The 12,040-nt window shown below is 40.4% G+C and overlaps 1 protein-coding gene across 1 annotated transcript in view; it reads left to right on the top strand.

Moving 5' to 3' along the window:
- The window catches only part of LOC138982046 (autophagy-related protein 9A-like), a 34,626-nt gene that overhangs the window by 6,937 nt on the left and 15,649 nt on the right, over positions 1–12,040 (top strand). Inside the window, exons 6-15 of the mRNA XM_070355258.1 lie at positions 392–494; positions 2,005–2,104; positions 2,686–2,735; positions 3,076–3,160; positions 3,795–3,894; positions 4,475–4,515; positions 5,344–5,406; positions 7,614–7,688; positions 9,117–9,226; positions 9,682–9,722. Coding sequence (XP_070211359.1) covers positions 392–494; positions 2,005–2,104; positions 2,686–2,735; positions 3,076–3,160; positions 3,795–3,894; positions 4,475–4,515; positions 5,344–5,406; positions 7,614–7,688; positions 9,117–9,226; positions 9,682–9,722 — 768 coding nt within the window. The remainder of the gene's footprint in view (positions 1–391; positions 495–2,004; positions 2,105–2,685; positions 2,736–3,075; positions 3,161–3,794; positions 3,895–4,474; positions 4,516–5,343; positions 5,407–7,613; positions 7,689–9,116; positions 9,227–9,681; positions 9,723–12,040) is intronic.

Raw genomic sequence — 12,040 nt, 5'->3', positions numbered from 1 at the left:
GTGCCAGTCTGCTTAGTTAGAGAAAGTGTGTATGTCTGTCTGAGAGAGAAAGTGTGTGTGTCTGTCTGCTAAGAGAGAGAAAGTGTGTCACTGTGTGTGTGTCGGTCTGCTAAGAGAGAGAGAGAGAGAGAAAGTGTGTGTGGATAAGGATAAGGTTCATATAGTCTTGTGAGGTTGACCTCATGGACATTTGGGCTGCTTTCTCTCTGTGGAGAGCGAACTGCCATACAGTATACAGCGTTACCCTTTTCTTTTTTTTCTTTTTCCTGCATGCGTATACTCATGTTTCCAAGTGTGTTGCTGTGTGTGTGTCTGAAAAGAGAGAGAAAGTGTGTGTGTGTGAAAAAGACGTGGTATTGCCAGGGACATGTATTGTTTGACCTGTGTCCAGGGGGAGCTAGCCAACATGACATGGCACGAGGTTCAGACCAGAGTACTGGAAGTGCAGAAAGAACACCAGATGTGCGTCCACAAGAGAGAACTCACACAGCTAGGTATGCACAGTTTCTACGCTTTTTGTGTGCTTTTCTTTTAACACTATTGTGACTAGCACTGCCACGGCGTTAACGTCCTGCCTGCCCAAGCTTGCCACCAAGAAACTTCCCAAAAAACAGTAACTGTAAAGAAATCTGTCTAGCAAGCTTGAATTAAGTCCAATCACCACCAAATTTTGTGTACTAATTCAAAAATGGATGCCCAGTTCAGTCGTGCTATTTATAAGTTTGTCACGCGATTTGTTTTAGCAAAGGGGGGTGAAAGGGGGATAATTTGTGTTTTTTAACGTTTTTTTGTGTGTTTTATTTTCCACTGCTTTTTTCAAAAGTTATTTTTTAACAGAAAGTATTATAAATAATGTTATAACCAAACAAGGTGTAAAACCTATGAATTAGCTGAAATATTGTTAACATTGTACACAGAAATAAGGAGACAGTACAAAGAAAAAAACAAGCAAATCACGCATTCACTCACAGCATCCTGACTCAAATGAAACAAAACTGTGACACTCACCAAATGATGTCTAGGTAATCCATATTGAATATAAGTCACATTTTCACAACAAAGTACCAACTGTACACCTATGAACATTTCCAAAAGGATTAGGAGGCTCCAGCCATCCATTGTTATCAGTGCTGCCACGCCCCCTAGCTCCTACACGATTCCGAGATACATGTTCGTCTAGCAGTATCACCCCCTACCACGTGTAGTTTGCCGACTCGTACTAGCAACAACAGGACTGTTTCTTCCTCAATATCACTGCTATTATCGCTTTCTTGAGGCGAAAACGACACGATGTATCATGATCTACAGGATCCTCAAGATCCAACATCCGGAGAATCTCCTCCCGTGACAAGGCTCGCCTTCGATTCATTTTTTTTGTTCGAAAACACCACGCAAATCTGCACTAATTTGATCAAGCCGGAAGAGGAAACCACGTGTATCAAGGGAAACAACTCAATTTATTGCAATCTTCAAAAACCGGGAAGCAATCACGAGTCTTGTACCTTGTATGACTGATACTGAAAAATGCGCGTCCCGTCCATGGGCGTGTCAGCGCTGTTACTGATTTATTAGCGTCCCGTCGCGAAAGTGTTAAGGCCACCCTTAATTGAGCCTAAAGTCGGCTTTGGGAAGTCTTTTTACCTAAACCTCATTGCTAAAGCTCCCTGCGGCCAGCTTTGCGAAGTATACTTCACATAGTCTACTTTGCCCAATTAAGGACAGGCTTTACGTTTTGGCTTACCTGAGTAATCGTTGAGTCCTAGTTTAAAAGTGATGACCAGTGTTTGTCTATAGGAATCGGCTGCAACAAAAAATGTAGTGATGAGGTTTTTTTCAGATGTTATTGATGCTAGAGCTTTAAAACTGTTCACACTGTTTGGGTTTGATGACCTCCCAACCTAACCCAAGTCTAGTTGACTCTCATCAAATGTCAAAATATCTGAATGGGCCATTGTAGAATGTGAATATCTTGACTGTGGATAAGACTTTTGTTTTCTTTCACAGATATTTATCACCGAATCCTGCGCTTCAAAAACTACATGGTCGCCATGGCAAACGTCAACACCATACCGCTCAAGCACGACCTTCCACTTCTCGGAAAATAGTGAGTGTTACGTTTGTAGTTTATTTTTCACGTGGAATGGGCTCTTTCTCATCAGTGTTTTCGTGCATAGAGAAAGTGGAGAATTATGATGGTGTTAATACTTTCAAATACATTGTGGCTGCTGTGTATGAAAAAAGCATGCGATTACAATAGAACCAGACATAAGCCATGCAGAAAGACACAGGGCTAAGAAGCGTGCTCAAGTTAAATTGCCTTGTGTTGTATGCACTCTGCATGCTTCATTGTACTAGTTTAAGATTCTTACAACCCTTATTGTGGCCTGTATCAACACTTGTGGAAGGACATCTTAGGCAATAGATGAATTCCAGAAATGACTGTCGGGTTTGGAGGGGTTACGAAACAGGGAATACCTTTGCTTTTAGTGAGGCAAGCTTTCTACACATGCTCCTTGTCCACATGTTTCAGACACACCCCTCGCTAGTGACTAGCCTGTAATGTCACATGGGAAAGTTTGACTCATAAAAAGCAAGAGTATTCACTGTTTCAAGACCCATACAAACCCGACAGACTTATTTCCGAACAAGATCTATTTTGACATTGAAATTTGTCCTTGATTTCAGCGCGTATGTCAGCATTGCTCTGAAGTTCAACCTGGACGCCATCTTGTTCTGTGAGTTACCTTTTCTTTTCCTGTTGATCAGACACCTTGGAGGGTCATTTGTTTTGCAGAGTAACTTTGAAATTGTTTTACTTTTACACCTCTTTTTTTTTTTAAGTGAAACAGGCATTTTTATTGCCAAGAAACACATTTTGTTTAGTTGAAACACACAGTGGCTCATAAATTTTTGAACATTATCACTCTATCTGTTTTTGAATTTTTGAAACTTCAGAATAAATGTGTGTGTGAACTTGTGAGTGAGGAGAGACTAAGTGAACAGAGGGTGCTGATATTTTTACCCTGCTAATTTAAATACTGTTGTTTGTCTGACACTCTTGTTGACTTTTCCCAGGGGGGCCTTGGGCGCCGTTTGAGAACAACTGGCATCTGCGCAACGAGTACAAGAGTGCCCGCAACAAGGCAAAGCTGACCAGACAGTGAGTAGTCTGTTTGATGGCAACCTTATACAATAATACAGTGGAACCCCCCTTTTAAGACCTCCAAAAACTGAGAAAATCCGGTCTTAGAAAGGAGGCGGTCTTTAAACGGAGGTAGTTTACAGAGGTTATGAACAGAAAGTCTGAGAAAGAAAACAGGGTCTTAAATAAGAGGAAGTCTTAAATTGGGGGTCGGAGGGGTCTTAGAAAGGGGGTTACACTTTAACAGTAACCCCTTCACTGGCAGATTGAACCAGTAGCTGGCTAGTTTGAGTTTTGTTTTGAGGGATTTAGTGGTAGATGAGGGAGGGCTTTGTAAAATGTCGTAAGACTTACAAATTATGTGAATTGGGCACTGAATCAACAAATGCTTGTTGTAAAGTTCATCAAAGTCAAACTAGTAAATGGGTTTACAAAATTGCGAGTTTCAAGGGAATGTGTCCTACCTGCATACATTCATTCAACATTCAACATTTGTATATTTGTGTTGAGCATGACAAGGGTTCACATTGGTACTTACAACATACAACGAGTTCTTTAGACAATGTTTAGATGATCGTATTTTCCTGTATCGTTGGGTCTTCTAGGCTGTGTGTAGCATTTGTAATCAGTTTTGTTATTTTGATCTGTGCAGGCTTGAGTCGAGAATATTTTGGTTTGGGTTGGCCAACCTTGTGTTCTGTCCCCTCATCTTCTTCTGGAATGGACTCTACTTCTTCTTCCGATACGCTGAGGTGAGCAAGATGATTTGTACTGCAATTTGACGGGCGCAATGGCCTTGTGGATAATACCCTGGCCTCCCGAGTGGAAGGTCCTTGGTTCGATTCCCGGCCACACCTTGTGGGATAAGGGTTGAGATTTGTCCAATCTCCCAGGTCAACTTATGTGCAGACCTGCTAGTGCCTTATCCCCCTCTGTGTGTACAGGCAAGCACAAGTCCAAGTGCGCACGGAAAAGATCCTGTAATCCATGTCAGAGTTTGGTAGGTTATAAATTGAAACACAAAAATACCCAGCATGCTTCCCCATAAAGCGGCATATGGCTGCCTAAATGGCGGAGTAAAAACGGTCATACACGTAAAAGCCCACTCGTGCAAAAACATGAGTGAACTTAGGAGTGCTCATGAACGAAGAAGAAGAAGTATGTACTGCAATGTTGAAATGTGAAATGCTGCTGCAAAGTGATCATGCCATCAAACATATACACCTACATGTACTTTCACAAACAAAGCAACAAGTACAGTTAGCATCAATGCAGACCTGACAGTGTGTATTTGTGTGTTCATTGTGACGTCTCCTTGTTGTTTTTTTGCAGTTGATTAAGCGCCAGCCAAGCATCTTTGGATCAAGAAGATGGTAAGAAGTGTGTGTTTGTGTGTGTGTGTTTGTGTGTGTGTGTGTGTGTGATTGTGTATGCTCTCTCTCTCTCTCTCTCTCTCTCTCTCTCTCTCTCTCTCTCTCTCTCTCTCTCTCTCTCTCTCTCTCTCTCTCTCTTTCTTCCTCTCTTTGTATACATGGCACAGTTAGACCATAAACAACATAAAAACCAAGTCAATATGTAATGTATTTGTTGAATTTTATGCGTGACTATAATTTATAACTGTGCAGATTTTATTGCTGTTATTTAACCACTATTGTAAGGGACTGTGGCCTTAGACAATTAAAGATTTGTTCTTGTTCTTGTTCTTGTTCTCTCTCTCTCTCTGTTGTCAGTTTGTATACATGTGCACATGATATCATCCAGAAGTACATTATAATTAGAAGTAGTCTACGACCATTACATGCAGTTGACGCGCAGTGATACAGTCGGCCATTGGGCTTTTTCCAGAAGCCGATGTTACTAAAAGTAGAACAGGTAATTCTGGGAAATCGTTCACTGGAAGTACTTGATGATTATGCAACCCTTTAGTTTAATAAATAAACATGTTGTCAGTGTGTTGACATGTGCACATTACAGGGTCATGTGCTTGTGTCATTCCATGTAGAATTCACTTAGCAGACCTGAAGAGGACTTGAGTTGATAAATGTTTACAGTTTCCCACCAAATCAGAGTATGGCTGCCTAAATTGCGTAAAATAATTGTCATACACATGAAAACCCGCTCGTGCAAAACACAAGTGTGAGCTGCAGCCCATGAACGTAGAAGAAGAAGAAGAAATGTTGACAAATTTTCCTTGTTTACAGGTCCAACTACAGTCGACTGTATCTTCGGCACTTCAATGAGCTCGACCATGAGTTTAATGCCAGGTAAGCTTTTGCAAATACAGGGGAATCCCCCCTTTATAAGACCTCCCCAAATCTGAAAAAATCAAGTCTTAAAAAGGAGGGAGTCTTAAAATATGGGTGAACTTACAGAGGTTATCAACAGAATATCTAAGAAAACAGGGTCTTAAAAAGGAGGGAGTCTTAAAATAGGGGTGAACTTACAGAGGTTATCAACAGAATATCTAAGAAAACAGGGTCTTAAAAAGGAGGGAGTCTTAAAATAGGGGTGAACTTACAGAGGTTATCAACAGAATATCTAAGAAAACAGGGTCTTAAAAAGGAGGGAGTCTTAAAATAGGGGTGAACTTACAGAGGTTATCAACAGAATATCTAAGAAAACAGGGTCTTAAAAAGGAGGGAGTCTTAACACTATTGTGACTAGCATTGCCACGGCGTTAACGTCCTGCCTGCCCAAGCTTGCCACCAAGAAACTTCCCAAAAAACAGTAACTGTAAAGAAATCTGTCTAGCAAGCTTGAATTAAGTCCAATCACCACCAAATTTTGTGTACTAATTAAAAAATGGATGCCCAGTTCAGTCGTGCTATTTATAAGTTTGTCACGCGATTTGTTTTAGCAAAGGGGGGGGGTGAAAGGGGGATAATTTGTGTTTTTTAACGTTTTTTTGTGTGTGTTTTCTTTTCCACTGCTTTTTTAAAAGTTATTTTTTTAACAGAAAGTATTATAAATAATTTTATAACCAAACAAGGTGTAAAACCTATGAATTAGCTGAAATATTGTTAAAATTCTACACAGAAATAAGGAGACAGTACAAAGAAAAAAACAAGCAAATCCCGCATTCACTCACAGCATCCTGACTCAAATGAAACAAAACTGTGACACTCACCAAATGATGTCTAGGTAATCCATATTGAATATAAGTCACATTTTCACAACAAAGTCCCAACTGTACACCTATGAACATTTCCAAAAGGATTAGGCTCCAGCCATCCATTGTTATCAGTGCTGCCACGCCCCCCTTGCAACTACACATTCGAAGATTCATGCAGTACCACCCTAACACGTGTAGTTTGCCCACTCATACTAGCAGCAACAACTGGACTGTTTCTTCCTCAATATCACTGCTATTATCGCTTTCTTGAGGCGAAAACAACACGTCGGAATCATGATCTACAGGGTCCTCAAGATCCAACATCCGGAGAATCTCCTCCCGTGACAAGGCTCGCCTTCGATTCATTTTTTTTCTCGAAAAAACCGTACAAACCAGGCTAATTTTACATATGGCGGAAGGGCACACCAAGTGTGTCAAGGGAAACAACTCAATTTACTGCAAGCTTAAAAAACCGGGAAGCAATCACGAGTTGTGTACCTTGTATGTCTAATACTAAAATAGTCACTTCCCGTCCGTGGGCGTTGCAGCGCTATTACTAATATAGTCACCTCCCGTCGCGAAAGTGTTAAAATAGGGGTGAACTTACAGAGGTTATCAACAGAATATCTAAGAAAACAGGGTCTTAAAAAGGAGGGAGTCTTAAAATAGGGGTGAACTTACAGAGGTTATCAACAGAATATCTAAGAAAACAGGGTCTTAAAAAGGAGGGAGTCTTAAAATAGGGGTGAACTTACAGAGGTTATCAACAGAATATCTAAGAAAACAGGGTCTTAAAAAGGAGGGAGTCTTAAAATAGGGGTGAACTTACAGAGGTTATCAACAGAATATCTAAGAAAACAGGGTCTTAAAAAGGAGGGAGTCTTAAAATAGGGGTGAACTTACAGAGGTTATCAACAGAATATCTAAGAAAACAGTGTCTTGAAATGGAGGGAGTCTTAAATCCGGTTTTTTTTTATTTGGACTCAGGGTTCCACTGTATGTATATGCTAAAATAATTGTTTTGAATCTTTTGGTATAAAGTTAAAACGCTTTTATTTTTACATTCTAAATATGCTCAAATTTTGATTGTTGTTGTAATTTTGTGAACATTAAATCTTTAGACATTGGCACACTGCTAAGCAGACAGAGCTTTTCACAATTTGAGCTTTGATGATTTCTTGTACATTTTGCGTGCTTGTGAATTTTTATAGCTGTCGGAGTGTATTCAACATCAAGCCGTGGGTTTTATTTTTTGTGCTGAAAGTGATATATCTGGCTTTTTAGTTTATGCTGAAGTGTTAGTTTTTTATTCAGGAAAGTAGTTCTCCAACTGACAGATGAGTGTGTATTTGCTTTCAGATTGAACAAAGGGTACCAGCCTGTATCAGACTACTTGAATATTTTCACTTCAAACATTGCTGTGGTGATAGCCAGGTAAGGGAACATTATATATGATATGCTTTGTACGGAAGCGTTTGTGGCAACATGCTACAGAGAGAGAGAGAGACAGAGAGAGAGAAAGAGAGACAGAGAGAGTGAGAGATTTTGCATGTGTGGCAATTAAACAGATCATGGTGGAAGTCATGTTAATTTTACAGCCTTTTCTCTTCTTGATTTGACTTTAAAACCAGTTTTCTATTACAAGTCAGGAGCAGTGTAGAAATAATGAAACTGACTAATACTGTGTGGTTCGTTGAAATTGCGTTAGGAAAGTTCTTTTTACTTGGTGCATTGTGATAGTGACACAGGTGGCTGTAGGTAAGGGTATGAAACATGGTGTTCTTTTCACATGATGCGTTATGATTGTGTCAGGAACATGATGTTCTTTTTACCTGGTGCATTGTGATAGTGACACAGGTGGCTGTAGGAAAAGGTATAAAACATAGTGTTCTTTTCACCTAGTGCGTTGTGATTGTGACACAGGTGGCTGTAGGTAAAGGTATTTCTTCTTCCTATTCTTCTGCGTTCGTGGGCTGAAACTCCCACGTACACTCGTGTGTTTTTTTTGCACTAGTGGAATTTTACGTGTATGACCGTTTTTTTCCCCCGCCATTTAGGCAGCCATACGCCGTTTTCGGAGGAAGCATGCTGGGTATTTTTCGTGTTTCTATAACCCACCGAACTCTGACATGGATTACAGGATCTTTTTCGTGCGCACTTGGTCTTGTGCTTGCGTGTACACACGGGGGTGTTCGGACACCGAGGAGAGTCTGCACACAAAGTTGACTCTGAGAAATAAATCTCTCGCCGAACGTGGGGACGAACTCACGCTGACAGCGGCCAACTGGATACAAATCCAGCGCGCTACCGACTGAGCTACATCCCTGCCCGGTAAAGGTATAAAACATAGTGTTCTTTTCACCTAGTGCGTTGTGATTGTGACACAGGTGGCTGTAGGTAAAGGTATGAAACATAGTGTTCTTTTCACCTGGTGCATTGTGATTGTGACTCAGGTGGCTGTAGGTAAAGGTATAAAACATAGTGTTCTTTTCACTTGGTGCATTGTGATTGTGACACAGGTGGCTGTAGGTAAAGGTATGAAACATAGTGTTCTTTTCACCTGGTGCATTGTGATTGTGACACAGGTGGCTGTAGGTAAAGGTATAAAACAGTGTTCTTTTCACCTGGTGCGTTGTGATTGTGTCAGGAACGTGATGTTCTGTTTACCTGGTGCTTTGTGATTGTGTCAGAAACGTGATGTTCTGTTCACCTGGTGTGTTGTGATTGTGTCAGGAACGTGATGTTCTGTTTACCTGGTGCATTGTGATTGTGTCAGGAACGAGATGTTCTGTTTATCTGGTGCATTGTGATTGTGTCAGGAACGAGATGTTCTGTTTATCTGGTGCTTTGTGATTGTGTCAGGAACGTGATGTTCTTTGCGGGGTCGGTGCTGGCGGTGCTGGTGATCCTGACGGTGGTGGACGAAGATGTGCTCAATGTGGAGCACGTACTCACCATCATCACTGTGCTGGGTGAGTGATGGTGATTGTGGTGTTACACCCCCATTTATATCCGGGGTGTTTAGCTTTCACTCTGTCTGTTTGTTTGTCTAATTGGTTTTTTTGTTCATATTTATGAATAATCCAACCCCCCCCCCCCCTTTCTCTCTCTCTTTTCTCTCTTTCTCTCTCTCAAAATCCTAGAAAAAAAGAAGATTAATGGTTTAACTTGCCAAAGATGAGTTTGAATTAGAAAGCAGTCAAGGAAAGCCACACCTATGAACAAAAACACTAATAAATAAATGTTACCATTGTTTTTGTTTTCAATTTTGTTTGTTTGTCCTTCAGTCCACGATTTGATCTCTGGGCCGGTATGCAAGAGTCGGAGTTAGAGACTTAGTCCTTGATAAACTCACTGTTCTCTCACTGCATTTCTGTATTTTGCTGTATTGCTGAATGATCATGAACATAGGGTGTGCTTGTTGCAGGTGTGCTGATGACAGTGTGCAAGGGTCTGATTCCTGATGAGGTACATTACTTGTTGTTACATTTGTTTTTCATTGCTTGCATGGTTACACTTGCTCTGAACCTTCAACTAAGACGCACTGAGCCGCTCCTGTTTTCTAATAATCTATATCATCCTAGTAGAATTTATTGAAACTTTAAAAAACAGACGATTAGCTTTAAGCTTTTACAGTAAATCCTCTTTTTTTAAGACCTTCCCGTTTTATCTTGTAAGACCTGCTGTTTTTTTCAGTCCTTATATTTTCTGTTGCAAAAGTTTGTCTGTTTACCTCCCGACCTGAGTTTCTCTGATTTGGGAAGATCTTAAGACTTTTTGAATACTGAGCAAGAACTTGCATGCTTGGTAAACTATCCATGTTATGAATGGCAAGATCTTAAGACTTTTTGAATACTGAGCAAGAACTTGCATGCTTGGTGAAATATCCATGTTATAAATGGCAAGATCTTAAGACTTTTTGAATACTGAGCAAGAACTTGCATGCTTGGTGAAATATCCATGTTATAAATGGCAAGATCTTAAGACTTTTTGAATACTGAGCAAGAACTTGCATGCTTGGTGAAATATCCATGTTATGAATGGCAAGATCTTAAGGCATTTTGAATACTGAGCAAGAACTTGCATGCTTGGTGAAATATCCATGTTATGAATGGCAAGATCTTAAGGCATTTTGAATACTGAGCAAGAACTTGCATGCTTGGTGAAATATCCATGTTATGAATGGCAAGATCTTAAGACATTTTGAATACTGAGCAAGAACTTGCATGCTTGGTGAAATATCCATGTTATAAATGGCAAGATCTTAAGACTTTTTGAATACTGAGCAAGAACTTACATGCTTGGTAAAATATCCATGTTATGAATGGCAAGATCTTAAGGCATTTTGAATACTGAGCAAGAACTTGCATGCTTGGTGAAATATCCATGTTATGAATGGCAAGATCTTAAGGCATTTTGAATACTGAGCAAGAACTTGCATGCTTGGTAAACTATCCATGTTATGAATGGCAAGATCTTAAGACTTTTTGAATACTGAGCAAGAACTTGCATGCTTGGTGAAATATCCATGTTATAAATGGCAAGATCTTAAGACTTTTTGAATACTGAGCAAGAACTTACATGCTTGGTAAAATATCCATGTTATAAATGGCAAGATCTTAAGACTTTTTGAATACTGAGCAAGAACTTGCATGCTTGGTGAAATATCCATGTTATAAATGGCAAGATCTTAAGACTTTTTGAATACTGAGCAAGAACTTGCATGCTTGGTGAAATATCCATGTTATGAATGGCAACTTCATCTCAATCCTGCTGCTTAGTGCTGGGTGGAGCTTCTCTGGCTTGTTGCTTGTTGCTTGTTCCTTGTAGGATTCAGCCAGCATCTGCACACAGTGTTCACATATTGCGCTGTTTCTGCTCATCCTCACCTGGGCCTCGCTTCTTGTTATTGCAGAAAACACAAGGCAGCTACAGCGAATCTGAAAGTGGATACTATGTGGTAGGGTTGCTGTGCATGGAGACAAGTATACTCTGCCATAGTTTCTTGTGTGCTCTAGTGTTGTGTGGTCATATCTTTTATGCATGTGAACTGAGTGTTTGGAGTTATCTTTCCATGAATAATTTCTAACCAACTGGAGGTGCTGACTGGTATAGAAGGTTGTTGGACAAAGATTTTGATGAGGAGATTATGCCTCATTCTACTTTCCCTCAACCCTTGCTTCACAAACTTTTATTCCCTCAGCCAATTCATTCTCTCTTCCCCCCCCCCCCCCCCCATGACCCCCACCTAAGGTTAATTGGTGTACTCTTTTTCTCTTCCATGGAATGCTCATTGCATGGCTACAGTTATCAGACCCGGCCAGAATAGATTAATATTTGAGGCCAGACTTTTCCTAACGCATAATTTTTCTGCCAGATGATTTGATCTTTCACGGTGCATGGAAGTTTAAGTGTGTGCTGAAAACTTTGCCTTGGCTGAAATCGGATGCTGAGGTGCTGGTTCCATTGTTGTTCAACCTGGCAGGCGATACCTTCACATTGTCATTTTCATCACCCTTTAGTGTTGTCACTGTTTGGTATTGCAGTCTACTAAAGAATGGAATGCAGTAGTCTGGTTTTGCACTTGGCATTGTTCTGTGGAGAAATAACTACCGACACGGGTAAAAGAGGAGCTACAACCAAGGGAAAAAGACTTTGAAGATCCTGTTTGACAGCCAACAGGGATCAAAGTTGCCACCCAGAAATCAGAATTCCTGAATAGACAATGTTTGGAAATAACTCTGTCGGGTTGGTTTGGGTTGTGAAAGAGTGAATACTCTTGCTTT

Source organism: Littorina saxatilis, linkage group LG12 (genome assembly GCF_037325665.1).
Source record: "Littorina saxatilis isolate snail1 linkage group LG12, US_GU_Lsax_2.0, whole genome shotgun sequence".
Lineage (NCBI taxonomy): Eukaryota > Metazoa > Mollusca > Gastropoda > Littorinimorpha > Littorinidae > Littorina > Littorina saxatilis.
This window is presented reverse-complemented; position numbering and strand designations above follow the sequence as displayed.